This window comes from Pygoscelis adeliae, unplaced genomic scaffold (genome assembly GCF_000699105.1).
Source record: "Pygoscelis adeliae isolate BGI_AS28 unplaced genomic scaffold, ASM69910v1 Scaffold71, whole genome shotgun sequence".
In the NCBI taxonomy this organism is placed as follows: domain Eukaryota; kingdom Metazoa; phylum Chordata; class Aves; order Sphenisciformes; family Spheniscidae; genus Pygoscelis; species Pygoscelis adeliae.
The window spans coordinates 13,585,212-13,601,128 of record NW_008824356.1 but is presented as its reverse complement, the minus strand read 5'-3'; the positions used below and the strand labels follow the sequence as shown (position 1 = coordinate 13,601,128).

At 36.8% G+C, this 15,917-nt stretch overlaps 1 protein-coding gene across 1 annotated transcript; it reads right to left on the bottom strand.

Moving 5' to 3' along the window:
* Positions 1–2,413: 2,413 nt before the first annotated feature.
* On the bottom strand, positions 2,414–15,657 carry CPSF2 (cleavage and polyadenylation specific factor 2, 100kDa). The gene is made up of 14 exons (XM_009319453.1): positions 15,475–15,657; positions 13,819–13,978; positions 13,622–13,727; positions 11,963–12,092; positions 11,517–11,632; positions 10,808–10,995; positions 10,109–10,399; positions 8,426–8,526; positions 7,883–8,083; positions 7,062–7,214; positions 6,261–6,486; positions 4,097–4,396; positions 2,987–3,121; positions 2,414–2,881 (listed from the first exon to the last, which is right to left on the bottom strand). The coding sequence occupies exons 1-14, from the start codon at positions 15,621–15,623 to the stop codon at positions 2,789–2,791; spliced, it is 2,349 nt and encodes a 782-aa protein (XP_009317728.1). The 5' UTR covers positions 15,624–15,657; the 3' UTR covers positions 2,414–2,788.
* Between the last annotated feature and the right edge of the window lie 260 nt (positions 15,658–15,917).

Sequence of the window (15,917 nt, the reverse complement as noted above, 5' to 3'; positions counted from 1 at the left end):
AGCTCCATGCCCTCCAGCTGGTCATTGACATACAGGGCGACACCCCCTCCTCGTCTCCCCTGCCTGTCCTTCCTAAAGAGCCTGTATCCCTCCAGCCCAACACTCCAGTCATAGGAGCCATCCCACCACGTCTCCGAGATGCCAATAAGGTCGTAGCCCTGCAGGCGTGCGCACGTCTCTAACTCCTCTTGTTTATTCCCCATGCTACGTGCGTTTGCATCTAAGGCATCTAGTAAGAGGCATCTTGTAAGAGGCATCTAAGTTGGGCCCCCAATGAAGCTGTCTCACTGGCTGGAGTTCCTTTGTGCTGCTCTTCAGGCGCTCTCCTGCTGACCTGTGTTCCTTCTCCAGGCTCTGGGCACCTATTGCTGGCCCTGGCCTCAAACTGGTAGGAGTGGGATGGATTGAGGTTCCCCTCCCCCAGCATCTCTAGTTTAAAGCCCTCTTCACCAAATTCATGGGAATTTGTAAGCGGTGTGGAACCAAAGCAAGTAACGAATGCATAGCCGAGGAGCACACCTGCCCCACAGTGCAGCTGGAGCCTGTGATATGTTTACTACAGACAGCCTGTATTCCCCTTCATCCCTCTCACCACCAGAATTGTCCACAAACCCAGTTTTCCCCAATCCCAGCACTCAGGTGGCTACTATTGCCTTGTGTATCAGCTGTCTAGGTCTGATTTCAAGCCACACTCATGCTGAATAGACTAAAAAAAGAACAGTTAGCTGTTTTGCTCATACTTGAGCCTTTTCCTTCAGTGATGGCACTAATTTGGGGTTCTCCTCATTACCAGAACACACAGGAATTTAGTGACTGATAATACTAAACTTTTGTTAAACTTAGCTGAATTTGAATCAATAGATTAAAAAAAACCAAACAAAACTGATAGAAAGCTTTATGGTCACACTGTCTTGTCTTTAGCCCTTTCTTAAAAACAGCATTAATTTTAGTTTGATTTCCTAAGGGGTTTTTTATTAGTATATTCCATGCAGGCATGTGTGATCTCCGCCCACCCTAAGCCCTCAAGTTAAAAGTCCTAAGGCCAATTTGATTATGTACAAAGTAACTCACTTTATAAAAGTTCATTAGTATCAGCAACAATACTAATACAATAGTATTCACCAACAAGCATCCAGTATCATATAGATTTACATAGCATTGCTACAAAACAGCTACAAAAAACAGAGCATTTCTATGAAGTTCTGGCTGTCAATATAATGGAAAGTTTTTCTACACTTAAAAAAACCGCATGGAGCCATTCAGTCATTCCTAGCCAAGATTTTCTTTGTGTAACATGCATTCTCACTCAGCATTAAATTTGCAAGTTTTTTACATTTTTAGTATATAGTTCTAGCAGGTTTGTTTTCTTTTTTAACATGGTCTTTAGTTTTAAGTTACTATTTTAAACAGAATAAATAGTCTGTAGATCAGATAGAAAACTATTTGTCAAGAATGAATGCAAAGTAAATTATCTTTCCATTGATAGCCCACAGGGCTGTTTTTTGCCACTGTTTCAAAAGGTTTTATTTGAACATACACACAAAGAGCGCATATTACATTGCTGTTGCATGTAAAAACAAGCAAGCAACCTTCCACTGCTAAAGCTGGTGGTTCACACGTGGACAGGAGAAAAAAGGATTAGATAAACTCTCAAGAGGCCATTTGTTTGCATAAGTTAATTTCTGAGAAATTAAGGCGCCCAAAACTGTACTCATCTTCACCGAAAAAGTAAGGTCAATTCTGAGCATCAGCAGCTACAGTAAGTCCCACTGTCAACTAGAATGAAAAATAGCACAAAACATGCAACTGGAATGAAACATGGCACAAAAGCATTAAATACATCACATGAACTCAGATTTCAAGATAAAGGATCTTCCTGAACTTGGCTCATGGCACTCTGAACAAACAGCAGTGCATGGATAAAGGCTTTAGACTTTGAAAGTATTAAAGTCAGAACTCAGAAAAGATTTTGTAGTTGGCATAATTTTGCAAGAGCTACAAGTTACAAATTCTGTAAGTTTGTACAGAAGTTACTCTGAAGCACACAATTATTGGATTTTAAACTGCCTGGCAATATTATCCAGTCGTTAGCGTACCTTTCCAAAGTAATTTTTTGATCCTGCAGATTAATACTTTATATAGAATATAAAATGCTGTTCTGGAACAAATCAGTAACATGGAGCAGATACAACATTAAGATGCAGCCAGATTAACACTGGGGGAAAGTTTGGGTAGTCTAGCTTTAAGTGGGCTATTAAAAATGTACTTTAACGAACCTCCATTAAAAAAAAACCCAACCAAAAAACCACAAAACTCAAGACTGTCCCCTAAATCGAAGTTATTAAAAAAAAAAAAAAAATCAACCAAAGACAACCACACAAAAACCAAAAAGAACAAAACCAAAGAAACCCACAGTTCCCTATCTAATTTTATTTTAGAACAGAAGAATGACTTCTATATGTTTTGTACTCTTTGGCAGGGAATCTATGAAACCAAAACATCTCCTGACAAATTGAACCTTTCCTGAGAAGGGTTCAGTCATAAACTCATTTATAATGTGTTATGTGGGAGACGGCAAGTCATGACAGTTTGAAAGTTAGCAACATGGAATGTACCAACAGATTTATGAAGAACGACAGTAGCAGTTATTTACATGTTCAGGGTAGTTAATTGTTCTTTATGAATTAAGTTTCCCCTGTATAAATTAGAAAACTACAAAAAGTCATAATTGGGAGAAATCCCCATTGTCTTTAAAAGTTCAAGTAAAAATATCTTTGCAGCGCTTTCCTTAGACAATAGCGTATTGCTCGTACAAAAGGTCTCTTATCCTGTAGAAGTCCTGACAGAGACAGCCCTCTAATCCAATGCGCCCCGTTTCAGTCTGAAACAAAAGACATGTTTCAATTTATTATCTTTACACTAATGAGAAACTTAATTTTCATTTAGAATATTATTTACCAAAGAGATGAAGATGCAAAACACCTACCCTGCGAACAGCCACCAGGTTGTTGCACACAAGCACTCCTCCTACAAATTCAGCTTGTATACCTTCTCGCAAGAGAACTTGCTTGAAGTCAGACAGTCTCGGTTCATTCATAAACACAGACTGATGTCCAAGAACCTTTAAACAACACACACAATTTTAATGCTTCTGCTACTTAATACCTTCCATTTTTCCAAAGATCTCCTCATCATTGTGTTGGCAGCAGTGTGGCCTACACTACAGGACCATAAATGATAAGATTGGTTCTATTTCTGTTCACCTGCAGCAAGACATTTCCAGGATAGGAAGGCTTAGAAGTTATCCGTCAAGTAAAGGAAAGGTTTCCTTCTTTGCTCACACATTGAAGACAAATGGAAAGCTGTCACTGAAGATCCCTCTTCCAAGCCATGTTGTGCCAGGGACAGAGCTGCAGTAAGCTGTACTGCTGATCAGTACATACTTCTATGACAGTTGTCATGAATCTGAACAGACTTTAGAGTTGTCTCCACATTTATCTAGCTCCTAGAACAGACTACATTTAGGACTGTGCAACAGTATCTTAAAAAGCAATTCTAGGATTTGAATGATTACAATGCCTTCTATGAAAAGATAAAATAGTATCTACTCACATGCAAAGCATTTAAGAGTAAAGATAAGTTTATAGAAAAGATTAATTTGATGAACTCTCAAATCACTACTATAGAAGCAGACATACGAATTTCAAAGATCTGTATCTAAAGTATATGAAATATTTTCCATAGCATCAACAAAACACAGTAAAATCCAAGAGTGACTAAACACTAACTAATTTCTAAATCTGCAAGTACTAACTACAAATATGAAACATGCTAATTAAAATCTTATCTTCACAAATAGGTGGTACTGTATGCTAGGCACTGTTAGTGGACGCAACAGATCATCCTTGCTGAAAAGCATAAAATCTGAACAAAGAACAGCACCAGGTTTAACAGAGAGAAAACCAAACATGAAAATCCAGTTTCAGTTAGGCTTTCATTTGAATAAGATCACAGTATCAACATCTAAGCACTAGAAAAAGACAAACGAATACAGAGCTCTTCAAAAAAGAAGCCCAGATCAACATAATTTCTGTACCTCATGAGGTGGCAAAGGTTCCAAAGTAGGAATGATCTCGCTCTCCTCACACATCTCCTTGTCATCGTCACCGAAGAGGCTTTTCATGGCCTTCTGTTGTGCAATGACACTAGAGTCTGAAGAAGGCATATCCACTTGCATCTCTAAGTCTTCATCTTCCCTCAGCTCTCCCTCTTCCAAAATAACTCCAGTATCCACTTTCGAAACCCGCATGTCCAGAACACCATCTATCCAGGCCAACTCGGCATCCTTGGCTTTGCAGAACTGTAGGGAGCTGACAAGAGAATCTTTTAACCTGACCTGGGTTGCAGAAAAATAAAAGTACTATTAGTTTGATGGAAAACAGAGAGAGTTCTTACTTCAAGCTTTACAAATTAGCAGTTTTCCTTTCACTGTCTCTCCACATAGATTTGATTCATACTCTTTTGGGGAGGGAAAGGAGGGAATTGGTATCACCAAGGCAAGATGCTCTATACTTTCAAAACATAATTTGTATAACCCTCATGTCACTACTCAACTTGAAAAGCAGTGGACGTCAATACCTTTTTGTCTTTGTTAAAATAAAAAAAAGAACCCATGCAACTGCAAACGTGAGTTAAACTTACAGCAAGAGCAATCAATTCCTTCTAAAACATCAGAAACCTTTTTTGCAGCCAGGGAGTTCCTCAGTTGGCCTTAGTAAACGTAAGGAAAGTTTCTATAGGTACATTTAGGTTACTGAACAGCAGTTCCAAATTTCAATCCTCCAAAAAAATTATAATTAGTATTTTATTGTAAGGGCTGCTGTAAATATCAGATTTTAAAGTGACAAAAACATTACCTTACCCTGATTCCCCTGGTGCATTTCAGGACTTTAACCCATTAAATAAAGCCCTACTCTGGAAGACTGTTATCCACATGATTGTGCATGATCCCCACAGCGGAATCAAGGCTGCAATTGCATGAAGGATACTGCAACTAACTATCCATCTGCAGCACAGTTGACTCAAAGACACTGGGATTCTGATACCCCACTCACATCTATTATTTCCTAATTTAACGTCTCCAGCGTACTTCATCTGTTCAGAAAGCTTCAAACAGAAAAACAAACCAAAGCTATGCAGAAGGCTGCATTTCCCCTTTATATAAAAAAAAGAAATTTAATACGAAGCAATTACAATTTTATTCAGATAAGTATTTTGTGAAAAATCACAATCGTGTCATTTCTTACACGCTATAAATCCTCATAGCTTTATAAAAAAAAAACAAAACACACAACACCACACACAACCACCAGTAAACCAAACACAGAAAACACCGCTGTTTTAAGACTGTCAGAATTGGGTAATTTTGAATAACTGGAACTTTCAACTTCCTACAGGGTAACAGATTTTTCTCTGGAAAGAAGCAGAAGTACCTCTTTCAACAATTCTACTCATGTTTTTCTATTAACTTTAAAAGGACAGAAGGCATAAAGGACTAATGCCTAAAGTGCATGGGAGAGACTTTCCTCTAAACAAGTTCAAAAGTTGAATCGGGACCATACACCATTTCCACATACTCCACACAAATTATCCAAGTTTTCTTATTTCGAGCTTAACGTGAAAATTACATGCAATATATTAACAAGGTGCAACACATCATCATAACCTCACTTTCCACGAACCATCACATTAGGTTTTTTTGGGGGTAGGGGTATTTATTTATTTGTTTTTAACATTAACTTGCTCCTAACTTTATGTATTCATTGTTAGATTCTATTTAGGCACGAAGGATTTTTTTCCCTCTTTGCTCTCTAAGGCTCCCCTTCAGATTCCAAAAAGAATCCTGAATTGCAAGTAGTGTACAGTAATATTCTAACTATAGGCATTATAAATCTATTAAGACTCGAGTAAAGCAAACTGATGTTCCCATAGACACGAACCTTGCCTTTTGCTCTACAGGTAAAAACACACTGATCTCATGTTTAAGCTTTTAAATATGTGTTATGAATAATAAGCATAAGAAGAATGCTTACCTAGAAGACAGAAAAACGCTACTATGTCTTGATCACTCAAAACCAAGCGTACACATAGGTAGTATCGCCTGTCCTCTCCCAAAGAACGGAGGGCCAAATTAGAGTCTGCCAACACAGCTCTACTACAGTTCACAGTAGTTACACAACTAACAAATTCCAGTACCTTACCTGGTAAATGTGAGTTTCGCTGGTTGCATCTACAGTTTCATGCAGTTTTGGCATGTAAACTTTAATATCTTTTCCACCAAAAGCTCTGCAACATTCTGCAAGGTCCTGACTGGCCTCAGGTGGTCCATGGACAATGATCAGTTGTCGTGGTTTCATTTGGTTAATAATTTTTTTAATTGAGTCCCCATCTGAGCGTCCTTCATAGTCAATATATGTAACTCTGGCTCTAGTTTGAATTAAAAACCCAAGAATAACATTTTTTAGTTTAAAAGATTAAACCTTCGAGTGCCTCAAAATATTTCATTTAAAAATAGAAGATATTCTGAAATTATTCTACATCAGCAAAAGCTGTCAGCACAAGGTATCATATGGATCAGTAAAATAGAGAATTGTCAAATATCAGCATGTATGTGTATTTAACACTATAAATTCCCAAAATTCACTTACATAGTTATCCAAAACATGAGATAGGCATATTTGAATAAGTTGTTCTTTTAACAAAATATATATACATTTGAGTATCTACGCTAACATACTATCGTATTGCTTGTTCTTTCTCTTTCATTTGTCTCCATCAGACAGGGAACAAACTGTGAATTTCTTATGAGTGGGGAACCATAAGACTCTGTACTGTGCTCCCAGAAAGACTAGCAAAAAACTAACTTTGATAGATTGGGGAAAAAAAAACAAAAAGCAAGCCCTTTCCCCACTTCCTTAATTCCAAGCTAGCCTTTTACCCGATTTGCACCGTACCCATGCCACCATTCTAGCAGAACTGACAAGAACAACAAAGCCACTCACTTAATTTCCATGGATTCTGTTGCAGAAATACATTTGGTAGGAACATCTGATAAGTCCTGGTCCATAGGCTCTTCTCCATTTGTCAAACCAGATTCTAATTTGCTTTTTTCTTCTTCTGTTGCTTGAAGTTCTGGAACTAGAAAATCCTCAGGTCTAAAGAATGAAAGGCGTTTTGCTTTTAATAGTCTTACAGTAAAATCAAAGCACTACATAATATAAAAACAAACAATGCTGCCTATTACTACCGAGATGTTTTAGAATTGTTATTGCCAACAATTTTATTATACTTGCCTTCAATATTTCCATATTTGGACAGAGCTCATTTGGAAAATATCACCTTCCTATCTTAAAAAAGAACTTTGACATCTTGGGAAATACTAGCAAATTGAGGTTTTCTAGCAAGTATTTCTTATGCAAATAGGGCAAGTATTGCTAGATTTTTCTAGGATGAACAATGTCCTTTCCCCTCATTATAAGTTTATCAAAATTATGTGTAATTTAAAGCAGAAAAAAAGTCAGGTTAAAAAAAATTAAGTCTTCTATCTTATAAGTAAAAAAAAAAAAAAGCGCCTGGAATAGAAACACATCCTAAGAGGTGTGAACACAGGCCAAGGATCAGCACTCTGCAGCTTCAATCCTATCATAAGTTATCATAAGCTTCCTGTGAGACTTAGCACAAAGTGTCCTAACTGTTCAAAAGTTACTGCCGTTTGAAGAGTATGTAACAGTGCTGCAAAAGAGACAAAATGATGATTTTTATTACTTCTATTTTTTAATTATTTCATAGCTACTACATGTTAGTATGCATTACTACCACATACTTGATAATCTCGCCATATTCATCCCATTTAATTCTTTCTTCAGGGGCTGGAAACATTGGATAAGATTTCTTTGCCTGTTTGAAGAAACTTCCTTTCCGGCTACCTTCACCTTTCATCATCAAATCGTGTTTGGTCTTATGTACAGTTGGCTGATCAATATCCTCTTCAGCATCACTCTCATCACTGGAATCAATATCTGCCCTGAAATGACATTCCAAAAACACTAGCACTTTCTTTTTTTTTCCTTCAGGTTTAATATTACATAAACACACTGACTGGAAAATAACAGTTGACATAACAAACTGCCCTTGTCCTTGGCTAGTGTATCTGAGAAAGAGCTCACAGTCAAATGGCGGACGAAACAGGTCTATCTTAACAACAGATTAAAGACAACCATTCCCGATTCCTCGGTGCCCCTCAGACAAGCCTATCAAAACTATGATTTTCTTTTACCCCTGTAAGTGACTGAAGCAGCAGAATGATCACATAGAAATCTCAACTCTGACCATAACAGCAGAATGCAAGAACAGCCAATATACTTACTCTTTAGACTGTTCTAACTTCTTAGCTGCTTCTTTCTTCAGTCTTTCCTTTTCTAGGTATTCTTCAAGTTCTTTTCCTTCCAACTTGACACGTTTTCTCAACTGCAGATAGAATTAAAATTAGTATTATTGTGAGTAGCTGACATGATTCTAATACTTTTCCTACATGCAGCTGACAAGAATATTTGTACTTAAGTACCAAGGGAAAGTACAACTTGTATGTCATATATAAGACAAGATTATGCAAGCATGTGGCACCTTGGCGTGTCGCATCATGACAACGTTATCAATTAGTAGAGTCTACTTCAACAGAAAAGCATTTCTAAAAGTATTAAAATCAGTTAGCTTTACAAAAATTTCTTAAAACGTCTTCAGGAAATATCTCTCCAATAAGTGAAAGCAAATACTCTGAGATAAGCAGTGTTTTTTTAATTTTTGTGTCACTAATATCAAACCAGAAGAACCTGGCAAAGTCATACTAGCAGGCAAAACAACAGTAAGTTTTGTTTCTTGTTTTCTGAAAATCAAATTAGAATACAGGTCACTTTGAATAACACTGAGTTCTAGTAATAGTCTAATACTGTAACTCAATGCTTCCAATCCAATCTTAAACTAAAATAAAGCTGCATCATCAGGATTGAAGTTACCATTGCGATCACAGGGGATTCCCATAAATTAACAATTTTTACCAGAGAGAAGTAGACACAGGTACATAAATTATTGAAAATAATTTGAAAGCATAAGTAGTAATTAATAGTGTTCTAATTCCTAGCTTTTGCTTATCTTTCTAATTCTGGTGGGATGTTGGAGCGGTTCCAGAAGAGGGCCATGAAAATGATCAGGGGGATGAAACACCTCTCCTATGAAGAAAGGCTGAGAGAGTTGGGGTTGTTCAGCCTGGAGAAGAGAAGGCTTTGGGGAGACCTTCTTGCAGCCTATCAGTACTTAAAGGGGGCTTATAAAAAAGATGGCGGCAAACTTTTTAGCAGGGTCTGTTGTGACAGGACAAGGGGGAATGGCTTTAAACTAAAGGGGGTAGATTTAGACTAGATATAAGGAAGAAATTTTTTATGCTGAGGGTGGTGAAACACTGTAACAGGTTGCCCAGAGAGGTGGTGGATGCCCCATCCCTGAAAACATTGATGGCCACGTTGGACAGGGCTCTGAGCAACCTGATCTAGTTAAAGATGTCCCTGCCCACGGCAGGGGGGTTGGACTAAATGACCTTTAGAGGTCCTTTCCAACCCAAACTATTCTATGATTCTATGAATTTGACTTGATTCTCCCCTCATCCAAAACCAGAGTATTTTCCAGCAAGAATAATCCATTATATATTGTGATCTGTACATCAACTGCAAGCAGAATTTTTCTCTTATAACAAAAACACAAAAGAAAGTGTTGTCTAAAGATAAATATTTAAGAGTAACTTCATGCGCATCTCTATGGAGTATTAATTTTGCCACACCACCAAAAAGAATTTTGCAGTTCCTAATGAGACCTATTTTTATGTAAGTTTATCCACAATTGGTTAAACATGCAAAACACTGACCTCAGATTTTCCTCCGCCACTAGAAGCATTTCCAGTAGATCAAAAAGGAAACTAAGTTCAGTTTTGCTCATATTCCCCCAAATGGCCCACAATAAAAAACTTTGACACATATATATATAGAGAGAGAACTCTTACCTCAATATCTATAACTTTTTCAGAAGGATTATCAATCAGGAATCGTGCTAATGTTCCAGGTGTAGTGCGGTACGTTAAAATTATAGAGTTTTTGGAATCCTGGCACCATTGAATGAAAAGATCTCTGGAAAACCCACACTCTAAGTCAGGTTGACTGGCAAGAACAACTTTTGGACTAGGCACTCGAGCCAGATCAGACAGACTGTGACATAAGGAGAGATGGCGGAACTGAAAAGGATTGTTTCTCTTGTCTTCAAAGCACCTCATCAACTTGTCACTCATCCATTCAACCTAAAATAGTATTAAGGAAAAGTTATCTATAAGAATACAAGTTCTACAATAATGTACAAACCTGATATGAAGTACAGGATGCAATACGCACATAATTCTGTCAATGTTTCTCAGCAATAATGCTGAGCATAAACAACACAGAAACAAGTACTTTAAGTCCTCTTTTTTAACAGCTATAAACTATGCTAACAGGTCTGTGATAAAACCAGAAATGAGTATCAAGAAACATGCCCATAGCCATGACTGGACTCTGTGTTACTTGATCAAAAGATCTGAGACACAAACACGCACTATAGATTAAGGCCAAATACCCAGTATTTAGCCATTTTTCTACTGTTAAAAACAAAATGCTTTTGCATACATGTCCCATTATCCTCTTCAAAATTGTGTTTTAAAATCAAAACAAACCTGTGATTTAGAGAACTCCACTACATTGTAGCTGACGTTATTCAAGAGTGCTAAAGAGTAGACTCCTAATCCTGCATCTTTCGTTCTCCAGATCTGATCAAGAAGTTGAGCAAGTTCCAGAACTCTGCCTGCTGTATCCACGGCTATTAATACGTTTCCATCACCTCGTAATGTCTCCAAAACATTAGCTAAGAATTAAAAACAAAACAAAAAACTACTTATACTTTGAACCAAAATCAGAATGTTTGTGGCTTGGGTTTTTTTTGTTTGTTATCTCACACTAGCAATCGTAATCGAAAGCAAATTGAACACAGAAATAAATTAAACTTCAAAAGAGATCTACAACCACATTTCCACCAAAATTAAAGGGAGCTGGAGTTTTCTTGGTAGCTCTGAAGGTCTCACTGCCTTGATACTACTTTTTCTTTCTTTTTCTTCTTTTATTAAAGAAAAACCCAACAGTAAAATGGAGCTTAAGAAGAGATTAATTGATACTGGGTAAAGTACACTGTTTTCAAATACAGTTCATTGTTTTCAGGAAACTGTTTAACCCACAGGATCAGTACCATAAGAAAAGAGTAATTCAAAGTTTGTTAATTTTTAATAAAGTTTCTTAGTTTATATGCTGATGAATTTCTCATAGAGAAACAATTTACAGTGGCTAATAAATCACATTACTGCTATTTTCGAGCCCAAACAGAATACATACTCAGTAGCTGTTCATCCCTTTGCTTCCTCCTGGGTTGTACATAAGTAGCGTTAAATGAATCTGTAATAAGCAATGAAGGCCTGCTCAACATTTCCAAGGAACATCCATTCAGATGGCTGTGGAAAAAAGGCAAAATCTCACTTTTTGCATTTCTATTTTATGAGAAAAAACAAGCCAGCTAGCTTCCAGATGTTAGCGTTTACAGAAATCAAACTCCTCAGTAGCTGAATGTTTCCTGCTTCAAACTTACAAATAAATAAAACGGAGAGGAATGAAGAAACCCAGCGCTAATGCTTGTTTCAAATTGATTAATCTGAATGTAAGTAAAATTAGTGGTCTTATTAGTGCTGGAAAGGCACTGCTACTTCCATACCTGTTTATCACACGCTAAATGATGCACACCTAACACAACATCTAAGAAACATATATTGCTATGTTGAACTTACATCTCCCTCTTGTGGTTGAAATCAACTGCGTAAACAATTTCTTCCTCTCCATCCTTGACAATCTTCCAAATTGTGCCTCCTATCATGTGGCCAGCTGGCAATGGTGTAATTGACAAACCATGTCCTTTGCCTACAAAAGTTTTAAATATTTTAGGTACATTACATGTAATAAAATCCATTACTCTGAATAAGAGATAGTAATTTTAAACAACTGAACGCCAGAATTATTACTATAATTATTATTATTATTATAAAAGTCAAATGAAGTATGAAAAATCAGTAACATATCTGTCCTTCCCGTCTAACCAGTAACTTCAAAATTTTTTGCAATTCATTTCTATTTTGCCTCCAGAAAAAGAAACTAAAGTGAAGATCACTTCTTCCCTCCACCTCCCACCGGTACTCAGAGGCACTGCAGAGCTGCTGTAACTATAGGCCTAAAAACCAGTAAATTATATAACAAACATATCACATGGAAGCAAGCACACTGGTGAAAGGCAGACCCCTCTCTGGGGCAACATAAAATGTCTCCTATATCATTCACTGTCTAGGTACTTACAAAAACACACATAAATTACACAAACTGGAAGTTTTCCAGAATGACAAACATGCAAGTCAAACAATACCAGGAAAGGTGTTCACGTGCTTGCAGTCAGGGATGACAGATTTTTGGTTTTTTAATGCACTGTTACTCCTCGTCACTGGTGCTAGCCTGTATCTTTGTCAGAGTAAAACTAGACCACCCATGACCATTACTCACTGACTTTGCTGCATTCCACCAACTTGGACAGAAGTGCACAGCCTTAATAATAATTAAAACATACATTATCTTCTTAGATGCATCCATTGAGTCTTTTCAAATCACTTCCATTAAATATGAAAAAGTAGGGTGTTTTAAAAAAGTTGCTCACTAAAATTACTTTTAAGATGTAAAAGTTGGCAGCACAGACATAGCCTTGCTACAAATATCTTGAAAAAGGGTCAGCGGCCTTTCAAGAAAGGCATCCCATTTCTATTTTCCAAATTAGAGGGCAAGTATGCATGCAGGAACTGGGAGATACTGCATCTCAGAGACAAGCCGCTGGTGGCCACTTTGTATGTCTTTGTCCAAGAACTGGGTTTCCATTTCATTCTGATCTTTAAACTCAACAAGAGTGAAAAGCTACTGATTCTCCAGATGCCACAGTTCCTAGCAATAAGCTACACTGAGTATCAGTCAGAGTCGGTGAAGACCTCCTCATTAAATCATCCACATGCTGTAACTTAATCTCTGCAAACTATTCATTCTGTAGAAAGTTTTCCTTTGTGTTTCTCGTTACTGAAGAGTTCTGAGGTATCTACCACTAGATATGAGTAAATGCTTTTGAGAGACATGAGCAAATTCCAAGAAAAGTTACAAAAAACACAAAAAAGAAACAATGTCTAAATATACTTTGGCATGACCTCCTCCTCATTAAGTGGAAATTCTACCCATTTCCACATAAAATTACTGAGGCAAACGTTCACCTGACACAGACTGACACAGGGCTACTGAATATCAGCCCTGCAAAATGCACATTTCAAAACTTACTCCCTTTAAAAAAAAAGTTACTTTAACTCTTAATGACACTGTTGCCTTTCACTAAAAGTCATTTATTGAAACTTTGGTGACAACTTTACCTTTCAAGTTCACAATCTGAGAAAACTTCAGCTGTTGTATCTTATCAAAGGCTGCATCTACATCATCCAATGTAAAGAGTGTGAAATCTTCAGTGTTATGGCGGGACTAAAACAAATAAGAAGTATAGAGCATTCAAGAACCTGAGCACTCTACCATATCAAAGATGTTGTGTATGAAAGTATCAACTTAAATATACCTGGTAGAGATCATACATAAACATCTGTCCCATTTTATATACAGGAATAGTTGCATAAATAGCACAATTCAACCCCATTTTTCCAACTGCATATGGAAGAGCACCAAGGTGTAGGGGGTCAGGATGAGAAAGAAGAACAGCATCAACCTGGTGCACATGTCTACAAAAAGAGGGACAACAGAAGCTGGTGAAAAGAGTTCTGTATGGTGTTATATACTCCCTATTATGGCTACTTTGAGAATACATACACAGTCCAAATGCCAAACAAGAGAACTTAAATCCTTCCAGATTTAGAACAAGGTTTTAAAAATCATAATTAAAAGTTACAGGCATTTCCAAATGTTCAAGTACTTAAAAATGCAAGTGACTTCTGAAAACATAATTTCAAGATCTGGAAGGCAGAAGTTTTACATCAAATTCTTGATTAGAAAGACCTTAATACATACTTGGACACCAGAAAGTACATTAACTAAGGGGCCAAAAATATTATCAGTGCAGACATGCTACAAATTGTTTATACATCTAAAAACCTAAAACAGACAACTTTTCTTCTGATGAGAAAGACCAAGTTACAGGACCAAAGACACAACAATCCTTAAATTGATAAGGATCAAATCAAAATATATTTCTCTAAGAACAGAAAAGGTCAAATATATCATTTAAGAAAAATGGCACATAAGTTTTTTGTGTTTTATTCATTTTAAAAACAGAAGGTTTTTTTCTTGCCAAGTGTTGCATAAAATAAGAACTCAGACTAAAAACTTACTACCTATCATAACTGAAAAACTTGACAGCATGAAACATACGCAACAGGTGAAAATACAAGTTGGGCTTAAAGTTGTTTGTTCCCTCACATAGTAACTGGGGCACACACATTCTTCTTGATGGCTGTTATCAAAAAGGGGATTTTTATCTAATTGCCTCTCAGATAAGACACTTGAAAAATTTTATATATTATCCTTAGTACATAATAATCCTCAGTGAAAAGAATTCAAATACTACAAGCGTGTCAATGCTAGAAAAATGAATCTATAAAAATAGCATCACAAAGCTTAGTTTCTTTCAGGAATTTCCATGTTTCAGTCCTAACCTTGTAATCAATGCTTGCTTGCATCAGCAAAGCTCCTTGCTGTAAACCTGCAGAAGTTCAGCATTAAAGTCTAGACAGGTTTATTTCTTTGCAGGGCTGGGATAACTAACAAAAGCTGTTTTCCTGACTGACAGTCTATTCAACTTGAAACAAGAGGCAAGAGTTGAACCACTTTGTATTCAGCCTACATACACTCAGGATTCTTTCATTTAAAACTTAGTTAACCATTCTAAATTAGTTTAGAGTCGAGGTCAGTCTCCCATAAACTCTGCTCTGTGTCATGTTTATGAAAAAAACCACAAAACATCCAAGCCAAAACAAACACAGAACAATTTGAGAATTACAGTTACTAAATGTAACTCATTAGACTCACAAGAAAAAAACCCAAGTTTTTACTGGAAACGTTTCAGCAGCATAATTCCCTTCATATAAAACATACTTAGAAAAAAAAAAAGGAACAATTTTGGATTTATCATCACCATACACATACCATTGCACAGCATTCTGAAAACTTTCAGAAAAGGACAAGACTTATTAAAAAAAAAAGTATGAACTGAACTACTTACTTTCTCAGAGAATCAATAATATCCATAGAAAAGTTTTCATCCCAGCCACAGTCCAAAAGAAAACGAAATTCATCTACTTGTAACAGATAGCAAAGGGCAGATTCCTCCTGCACCCCTGAAAGCGTGGTCAACTTGATGATCGATGTCATTTTCCTCTCCAAGTGTTTAATCCCCAAAAGAACTAATCTGAATGGGGGAAGAAAATGTTTCATTGACTAACCCAAAGGAAAGGTCTATTTATGTAGATTAACTTCATACATTTCTGAGAATACACAAGATAACAGTTGTGAATACTGTTCAGTACAACTACTGGATATCAATTAAGTCTCAGATATTAACTTTTGATGGTTTTAAGTCTTTTGTTATTAAAGGGGGGGGGGGGCTACGATAAAAAAAAGGATCACTAGGAGCAGTGCAGTTAACAGCAGCTCCCTCCGGGGGCT